We start from the raw sequence: 10378 nt of genomic DNA, 5'->3' as shown, positions 1-10378 counted from the left end.
CAAACTTGCTTCACATATAAACCACCCTGTGTTGATTGAAAATGTGTGAGTGGGTGCAGCAGTTTGACCATATAGTGATACAACTAAAAAACATAGTTTTATACTGCTGAACTGTCATGCTCCCTTTGCTATCAACAAAGCACCATCAAAACAAATAACATGTCTATGAAAAAGGGGAAGGAGGAAAGGGGGTTTCCATAACCCTTACTACCATGTTATGAGTGGAATATTGCCAATGCAAATGAGTATCTAGTTGTGATGAATGTGGGGAAGTGGCAGGGGAAAAACACTTTCCAAGTTCATCAACAGGCACAAATACGGGATCATTCAGCTTTTATTGAATATTGTACATGTAAAGGAGTGAAACGTGTCAATCTAAACCCTAGCTACATAGAAGGCCAAGCTATCTCTGATATCATTACATTCTGAGCGTATGACAGTAAACTAACGAAACTATGACATCCTCTGGAGGCTTTCAAAAGGCCAAACAGCGACGGCGAGAACTGTAAACGGTTACTTAGCTAATAACTAGTTTGTGGCTTAAGCTAACAGCAAAAAGCAACACCTGTGAGTAGACATTAACAAGAGTTTGATAGTGGAAAGAAAATAAATAAAAGCTCCTCTGGTCGAAGAGGCAGGAAGTGTTGTCGTAACCGTGCTAGACCAGTCATCAAAGACAATTGAAGCAGTTCCTTGTCTCAGCTTTCAACCCCTCTGGAGAAATAAATAAATGTAACTGAAGGCAGTTACGGACACAACCGCTAGCAGAGTGCTCAGCTACAGCGGGGGTGACAGGTCTGGTCAAACAGGTTCTAAGGGAGACGCTCCTACTTGTTGGGCTGCTAGACATGACATGAGTCAAACAGCAAACTATTTGTCCAACTAGGCGGTGCCTGTGTCCGAATACCCATACTAGCGTACTACATACTTAAACTGCATACTCATTTCGGCGTTTGATCTACTGTGGTAGAATTCGCTTGTCTTTTCCGATTCACGTGTTTGACAACAGCTGATAATCAGGTAAATTGACGCGCTGTACCAAAATGAACGAATGGCGGGGGTCAACGCAGTTGCACATTAGATGGCGCATTTGGAGTACTAGTTTAGACATTTCACATACTATAAAAAACATTTTTGCATACTATTTAGTACGCTAGTATGGGTATTCGGGATACAGACAATGGTTTCTTAGTGAACAACACCGCAGGACACAGGGTAGTAAAATAGGGATGTCAGTAGTAACACATTTCAATGAGGCGTTGGATAGCCCAGATAAGAGGTATGTTGTAGGCTTCCTACATACCGTATGTGTCACTTAAGTGAAAGCTACTCTGAAATCCCGCTGTAATCTTGAGTCAAGTGTCTAACATGGATAATGGTATGATACCTTTGTTTCACATGGGGGCAGGGATTTGTGTTGTGAGAGTTGATGTGATCCATGTAAATAGACTTGCTGCATGAATCAGTGGAAGAGTATTAAGCTGCCTTGCTCAAGAGTCAACACATTGAGCACCACAGCACCTTAGTTCAATCGTTGTTTTCCTCACAGATCAAAATGGGGTTCCCCCTATTGTGAAACATCCAACTCACACATTTGTCAGTGTGTCATATGATAAAGTAGAGATCAGTTTAGATTAAGCAACACATGAAAACACCTGTTCCCCAGATGGGCATATGAACGTGAAAAGGGGGAACTTCCCAAAAAATAAAGTCCACAAAATGAACCACAGTTTTAGGGGGACAAACAGGTATGTGTGCTGTGCACCAAATGGTTAACTAAGTGAAAACATAAACTAGCAATGTTTGGCTCGGACCTGAGTGCATGACCCTCAAATGAGGCCTTTTTCTACCATTTTCATGCACCAAGCCACATTCCTTATTTGTGTAGCTAAATTATTACAGATAATGATGCCCAATGTTCCCATTATTTGTGGGACTTTTACTGTTTATTAATAGGAAAATCTTCACACACATGACTTGTCCATCATTTATTATACACAAAGCTGAAAAAACAGGGGCTGTTGTACTTTGTGTGTGTGTGTGTGCATGAGTGTGTGTGTGTGGTTGCGAGAAAGAGAGACATGGCGAGAGGGACAGAAGTGCTTTTCAGATAGCTCATTAATGTCTATGCAAGGCTCTCGCCCAGAGAGGAGAAAATCAACAAAGTCCTTATAACAGGGTTGTCTTTTTATTACTTTTCCTAGGACTTTAAAACAGTTTTACACATATTCAAAAAGCATATCATACCCACTGCCTAACCTCTACATTATAAAAACTAACCCATTTAGAAAAGTTTAACACATTGTAAAAAGTGAAGCCATACACCAGAATGATACCATTATTTACATATCCCATTAAATTACAACATCAATTAGAAAATATTTACATTCAGGGTAAAGGTAACGGACAAAAAAAATAAAAATCTTTCTCGAAAGAAATATAAACATTTTGCATACACAGACACACACAAACAATGAAACACATACACACTTGCTGGCATACTGGATAGAGTTCAGATGAAAATGTCTTATTAGGATTGGATACATTTAACATCAATATTGAATAGTTTTTGTACTGAAGGTGAGGGATATCTAATCTGGTCCAGGACTGATTCCTTTTACATTGCAAAGTTTACAAATACTAAAGGAACCAATGGGCAATATATGTACTTAAAGACAGGGTTCAAAGTAGCAAAGAGCCCATTGCCTTTTGTCACAGCCCACAAGTAACCATCCGGTATCAAACACTGAGTGGCTGCTATTGCAAATCGCCTTTAAGGTTTCTGGGGAAAACAGACAAACAGGCTTTTTTCCAGACCTACTAAAAAAACTCCCATGAAAAAAAACACAATAACACTGTACCCATTGAAGTCATTTTGAAAATTCAAGCAACGAATGAAAAACAAATGAAGTGGATTTTCTTCTCTTCCGTAGAAAAAAAGTGTCCTTTGGTAAGTCCAATGGGAACTGAGCACCGCGGAAGAGACACAGGAAATCAGAGGCTTTGCCTCCAGACAGAAGAGGGGAAAAAAGCTGAAAAGAATTCACAGCCACAGCAACCCATCTTGAAATGATGTCCTCTAGGGAAACAACAAAGTCTGCTTTCTGTTCCTTACCCCATGTCAACTAAGTCCAGACCCTTTGGCTGTGCACAGTTTAAGCACCCACTACTACAGTAGGCACCAAGGTAGGTCGATCTCGCATTGAAAGCAGCCCAAAGGTGGTAGCCGGGCAAAAGCAGTGTTATTTGAGAAACTAAACTTGTAAACATTGGCCATTACGGGGTAAAATGTTCAATTCAACTGGGTGGATACACAAAAAAATCTAGAATCGTAATCATACAGATCATTTTCGCTTCTAAATATCGATGTCAAAGAAGTCCAAAGGGGAAAGGGGGGGGCTGTACAGTCCAACAGGATAGTATTTCCTCATTTCCTGTGCTTCTCCATTTTGTCAGAGGCTTTGCTACCGTTGTCGGAGGAGCCCTGCGTGTCGCTGCCCGAGCTCAGGTACATTTTGTCCACCTGTTTGAGGGCCTCATTCAGGTAGTTCTGGAGGGAGGTCATGGCGGCGCAGATGGCTGGCGAGCCGAAGCCGTGGGTGATGAGGCTGAAGTGGGTCAGGCAGCCCTGGATGCCCTGATCCAGGATGGGCGCCGGCCGCGTGTTCCCCAGAGGCGAACGGTCCTGAGTCAGCAGATCGGTGAACTCTTTACAGATTTGCCTGGTGAAAAAAAGATGACAGAAATGTTGATAGCGAAATGTACATGACCCAGACATGGACCACTGGATTTATATCTAGTTGACAATGATCCAATCAGAGAAGTACACGGTTTCATGTTGACACTGTAAAATTGGGAGGTCTCAAAAGTAGCATAGTTATCAAGATGTTTTATAAGTCAAGAGCAGATTGAAAACTACAGAAATATTTGTTGAAAAACGTTGAAAACCGAGTCAAAACTTCACATACCTTCAAAACCCTGCAGGGCTTTTATGTAAATGACATCCCTTAATTTGGAGGAGAGAGAGAGATAGAGAGAGACAGAKAGATAGAGAGAGACAGAGAGATAGAGAGAGACAGAGAGATAGAGAGAGATAGAGAGAGACAGAAAGACAGAGAGACACTCACTTAGCAGCAAGGAGCATGTTCTTGCGGGAGTTGACCTCATTACGTTCCACGTGTGGTCGACCAAGGTATTCAGCGATGGCCTTTGCCGGGAACTCTGTCTCACACGAGTAGCCAAAATCCCTTGCTAAGTGAACGGCTTCTCCTATAAAGACAAAGACACAGTTTGAAAATTCCACAAACAGATGCAAAATAAAACACCAAAACTCTTATCTAGGAGACCGAAATGCAAATGTGGTCTTGCATACCACAGCCCACAGGGGCACTATATGTAGATAGTGGAACAGTACAAGGAACAATAATCAGTCGTGCTCAGTCTCTTAGCTCGGGGGAAGACAAGCCACTGAGGGTGAATGTATCCCATCTTCAGGGGGGACTTCCTGCATGGTCTTTAATGGGCTGATGTGGCTAACTGCACCCGGACGGCCTGTAGCACCAAACAGAGTCACTTATTGATAAACATGCACATCACATGTGGAATGTAGCAATTCAGAAACGCTAGGCTTTAAGGTCAGTTGGCCCTCCTGGCAAATGGAACACGTGATAACCAGCCTTGATTCAGACTTTGAAGGTCTCTAAATAACACCGGCCCCGAGTCATTCTCCTGCACCCATTTATAGGGATTAGGGATAAGAGGGGAAAATGAAATCACACGTGGCTATGAGCGGTTAGATGTGATTAAATTAATATTGGGCACACAACTATGCGTCATTGTTTAGACATTGTCTAGCCAAGGTATGACTGATGAGGGCGTCAAAGATGGGATTCATAAATAAACGGAGGTGACTATTCTGCCTCAAAACAACGAACGAATCTAGACAAGAGACACCTTCATGAAATACTTCATGAGAGGAGATGGGCAGGGCCGTTGCTACATACAGTTGAAGTCGGAAGTTTACATACACGTAGGTTGGAGTCATTAAAACTCGTTTTTCAACCACTCCACAAATTTCGTGTCAACAAACTATAGTTTTGGCAAGTCAGTTAGGATATCTAATTTGTGCATGACACAAGTAATTTTTCCAACAATTGTTTACAGAAAGAATATTTCACTTATAATTTACTGTACCACAATTCCAGTGGGTCAGAAATTTACATACACTAAGTTGACTGTGCCTTTAAACAGCTTGTAAAATTCCATAAAATGATGTAATGGCTTAGGAAGCTTCTGATAGGCTAATTGACATAATTTGAGTCAATTGGAGGTGTACCTGTGGAAGGAATTTCAAGGCCTACCTTCAAACTCAGTGCCTCTTTGCTTGGCATCATGGAAAAATCAAAAGAAATAGACCTGTTTGCCCTTAATGACCGTCGTTATGTTTGGAGGGAAAAGGGGGATGCTTGCAAGCCGAAGAACACCATCCCAACCGTGAAGCACGGGGGTGGCAGCATCATGTTGTGGGGGTGTTTTGCTGCAGGAGGGACTGGTGCACTTCCCACAATAGATGGCATCATGAGGAGGGAAATTATGTGGATATATTGAAGCAACATCTCAAGACATCAGTCAGGAAGTTAAAGCTTGGTCGCAAATGCTCACAGAACGGGACCGTCGAGTGCTGAACCGCGTAGCGTGTAAAAATAGTCTGTCCTCAGTTGCAACACAATACCGAGATCCAAAATTCCTCTGGAAGCAACGTCAGCACAAGAACTGATTGTCGGGAGCTTCATGAAATGGGTTTCCATGGCCGAGCAGCCGCACACAAACATAAGATCAAAATGCGCAATGTCAAGTGTCGGCTGGAGTGGTATAAAGCTCACCGCTATTGGACTCTGGAGCAGTGGAAACTTGTTCCCTGGAGTGATGAATCACGCTTCACCATCTGGCAGTCCGACGGACAAATCTGTGCTTGGCGGATGCCAGGAGGATGCTACCTGCCCCAGTGCATAGTGTCAACTGTCAAGTTTGGTGGTGGAGGAATAGTGGTCTGGGGCTGTTTTTCATGGTTCGGGCTAGGCCCCTTAGTTCCAGTGAAGGGAAATCTTAACGCAACAGCATACAATGAAATGCTAGACGATTCTGTGCTTCCAACTTTGTGGCAACAGTTTGGGGAAGGCCCTTTCCTGTTTCAACATGACAATGCCCCCGTACAAAGCGAGGTCCATACAGAAATGGTTTGTCGAGATCGGTGTGGAAGAACTTGACTGGCCTGTATAGAGCCCTGACCTCAACCCCATAGAACACCTTTGGGATGAATTGGAACACCGACTGCGAGCCAGGCCTAATCACCCAACATCAGTGCCCGAACTCACTAATGCTCTTGTGGCTGAATGGAAGCATGTCCCCTCAGCAATGTTCCAACATCTAGTGGAAAGCCTTCCCAGAAGAGGGGAGGCTGTTATAGCATGATTTTGGAATGAGATGTTTGACGAGCACGTGTCCACATACTTTTGGCCATGTATTGTATCATATTAACATGGCATAAGTCATGGCAAAATGTGTAGAATTGCAGGAAATGTGCTTTTAAAACTGAAAACATTTATCCCGACCCTATGGCAAAATGTGTAGAATTGCAGGAAATTAGCTGTAAAACGGCAACGTTTTCCCCCCTCTGTAAAGCATTTGTTTACCTATTGTTAATACAATACTTTTTCTGATAACAGATCCCTCTGTTATATTTTTTAATTCCAGTGCTGAGTTAATGTGAATTAATGTGTATCGGCTAATTGTATAGCTAATAGACTATGTGTTTGTAGATCGACTGAGGTGAATGACGCTACAGTACCCAATGTGATAATGGCTTGGGTAATTTGAGTTTTTTTGCCATTCTCCAAATAGTATTTTAGAGTTATTCAATTGTATAGAAAACCCCACCCACACCAACACACACTCACACACATTAAAACTCACACCCTGGCTACAGCTCTGGAGATGTGTACTGTGTGGGGATTTCACATGTTCCCTTTACATCTTTGAAGAGTTTGTGTGATCTGTAAGACAGGAAGGTTACAAGCTACACATTTCTTTGGTCATGTGTGTCGTATTAGATAGTGTCACAGCCGTAAAAGACAGGCCTGGACTCGATAAAGTTTCAGGGCTATTCTCGTGCTCTTCGGTCGTGCCAGCTTCTTGATAACCTCAAAATATCACCAAGACAGTCAGTGTGGATAACGTCAACGCCGCCTTGATATTCAAAGACAGAGGAATACCAGCAAGAACTCAAACATCAGATTGGTCACAGCCATTTTGACCAAAAAGGAAGAAATTACAAGAAAAGTACTAGCCACTGTTACTATATACTATATACAGCCAGTATTATAGTAATACTGTCACAGTAGCTTAGGGATCTCAACTTTTCTGTTTATCATAGTAATACTGTATAATGAATAGATAGATGGTAGAAACAACCATGGGTGTAAGCAACGGTGTCTCATCACCATCTCAGACAACTTAATCAGATATTGCTGATCACATCTCTCCGTGCATAATATGTGCAATAATCAATTCAATTGACAGACCATTTTTGGACGAGCCAGCTTGTTCAAAGAGTAAAGATGGAGATGAATTCTATGCATTGTATTTCTATGGTGATATATGTTGTGACCACTCTGGGGCACATTTACCACAGTTTAAGTTTGAAGAGGAAATTGAGCGGCGTACCTTCTACCAGTGCAGTTAACAGGGTGACATTAGCAGCCTTTCTCCTTCCAGCGGGCAGGTTGAGCCCAATCTTGTCCAACTTCTCTCTCAATGACCGGCCACCATTTTTAGACTTGGCTCTGTAGGAAAAATAGCGTCATCATTAATTGACAATATGTAAGCTTTCGTATAATCTCTCTCTCTCTCTTTTCTCTCTCAGAAATGTCCTTGTTTTTAAAAGAAAAGCAAACATGTTTGTCCATTAAAATAACATAAAAACAATCAGAAATGCAGTGTAGACATTGTTAATGTTGTAAATTACTATTGTAGCTGGAAATGGCAGATTTTTAATGGAATATCTACATAGGTGTACAGAAGCCCATTATCAGCAACCATCACTCCTGTGTTCCAATGGCACGTTGTGTTAGCTTATCATTTTAAAAGGCTAATTGATCATTAGAAAACCCAATTGCAATTATGTTAGCACAGCTGAAAACTGTTGTACTGATTAAAGAAGCAATAAAACTGGCCTTCTTTAGGCTAGTTGAGTATCTGGAGCATCAGCATTTATGGGTTCGATTACATGCTCAAAATGGCTTTTTCTATGCAACTCTGCTAGAAGGCCAGCATCCCGGGGTCACCGCTTCACTGTTGACGTTGAGACTGGTGTTAAGCGGTTACTATTTAATGAAGCTGACAGTTGAGGACTTGTGAGGTGTCTGTTTCTCAAACTAGACACTCTAATGTACGTGTCCTCTTGCTCAGTTGTGCACCGGGGCCTCCCGCTTCTCTTTCCATTCTGGTTAGAGCCAGTATGTGCTGTTCTGTGAAGGGAGTAGTACACAGCGTTGTACGAGATCTTCATTTTCTTGGCAATTTCTTGCATGGAATAGCCTTCATTTCTCAAAACAAGAACAGACTGACCAGTTTCAGAAGAAATCGAACTGTAATCGAACTCACAAATGCTGATGCTCCAGATACTCAACTAGTCTAAAGAAGGCCAGTTTAATTGATTCTTTAATTAGAACAACAGTTTTCAGCTGTGCTAATATAATCACAAAAGGGTTTTCAAATGATCAATTAGCCTTTTAAAATAATAAACTTGGATTAGCTAACACAACGTGCCATTGGAACACAGGAGTGATGGTTGCTGATAATGTGCCTCTGTACGCCTATGTAGAGATTCCATAAAGAAATCTGTTTCCAGCTACAATATTCAGTTACAACATTAACAATGTCTACACTGTATTTCTGATCAATTTGATGTTATTTTACTGGACAAAAAAGTGCTTTTCTTTCAAAACCAAGGACATTTCTAAGTGACCCTAAACTTTTGAACGGTAGTGTATATACAGTTAAAGTCGGAAGTTTACATACACTTAGGTTGGAGTCATTAAAACTCGTTCTTCAACCACTCCCCAAATTTCTTGTTAACAAACTACAGTTTTGGCAAGCCGGTTAGGACATCTACTTTGTGCATGACACAAGTAATTTTCCCAACAATTGTTTGCAGACAGATTATTTCACTTATAATTCACTGTATCACAATTCCAGTGCGTCAGAAGTTTGCATACACTAAGTTGACTGTGCACTTCACAAAATAGATGGCATCATGAGGCAGGAAAATGTGTGGATACATTGAAGCAACATCTCAAGACATCAGTCAGGAAGTTAAAGCTTGGTCGCAAATGGGTCTTCCAAATGGACAATGAACCCCAAGCATACTTCCAAAGTTGTGGCAAAATGGCTTAAGGACAACAAAGTCAAGGTATTGGAGTGGCCATCACAAAGCCCTGACCTCCATCCTATAGAAAATGTGTGGACAGAACTGAAAAAGCGTGTGCGAGCAAGGAGGCCTACAAATCTGACTCCGTTACACCAGCTCTGTCAGGAGGAATGGACCAAAATTCACCCAACTTATTGTGGGAAGCTTGTGGAAGGCTACCCGAAACGTTTGACCCAAGTTAAACAATTTAAAGGAAATGCTACCAAACACTAATTGAGTGTATGTAAACTTCTGACCCACTGGGAATGTGATGAAAGAAATAAAAGCTGAAATAAATCATTCTCTCTGCTATTATTCTGACATTTCACATTCTTACAATAAAGTGGTGATCCTAACTGACCTAAAACATGGAATTTTTACTGGGATTAAATGTCAGGAATTGTGAAAACTGAGTTCAAATGTATTTGGCTCAGGTGTATGTAAACTTCTGACTTCAACTGTATGTATATGTATATATACATATATTATGTATATTATTATGTATATTATCTTTTTGGTGGAGCAAACTTAATATACTTTTAAATGACTGAAACCAAATAGAAACTGTGTAGAAATGATAATGGACCTACATTCATACAGTTTCTTGACTGTGTCCAGCTCGCCAAATAATCACTAATATGAAATCTAGACAGTCAGGGAACATTTTTAGTGCGGCCCTCCGGGCATCTTTGAAGACCGAATGTGGCCCCCAGGGCAAAATGAGTTTGACAAATCTACTCTAAATTTAGAATTTAGCATGTTCCATTCTATAGGCTATTTGTGGTGGAATGGTTTTTCTATAAAGCGCAGAGACAGCAACTCCAGACTTCCTGTCACCCTAACTCCAGACTTCCTGTCACCCTAACTCCAGACTTCCTGTCACCCTAACTCCAGACTTCCTGTCACCCTAAC

At 41.4% G+C, this 10378-nt stretch overlaps 1 protein-coding gene across 5 annotated transcripts in view; it reads right to left on the bottom strand.

Annotated features, from left to right (window-relative positions):
* Positions 1-2166: 2166 nt before the first annotated feature.
* The window catches only part of tfap2c (transcription factor AP-2 gamma (activating enhancer binding protein 2 gamma)), a 17651-nt gene continuing 9439 nt past the window's right edge, over positions 2167-10378 (bottom strand). For all 5 annotated transcript variants that reach the window (XM_023997306.2, XM_023997308.2, XM_023997304.2 and 2 more), the window contains 3 exons: positions 7723-7841; positions 4128-4269; positions 2167-3722 (listed from right to left, as the gene is read on the bottom strand). In XM_023997306.2, the coding sequence (XP_023853074.1) occupies positions 3428-3722; positions 4128-4269; positions 7723-7841 (556 nt within the window). In that variant the 3' untranslated portion in view covers positions 2167-3427. The remainder of the gene's footprint in view (positions 3723-4127; positions 4270-7722; positions 7842-10378) is intronic.

This window comes from Salvelinus sp. IW2-2015, linkage group LG11 (assembly GCF_002910315.2).
Source record: "Salvelinus sp. IW2-2015 linkage group LG11, ASM291031v2, whole genome shotgun sequence".
Lineage (NCBI taxonomy): Eukaryota > Metazoa > Chordata > Actinopteri > Salmoniformes > Salmonidae > Salvelinus > Salvelinus sp. IW2-2015.
Note: the sequence above shows the minus strand (reverse complement) of the source record. Positions and strands in the feature narration are given on the sequence as shown.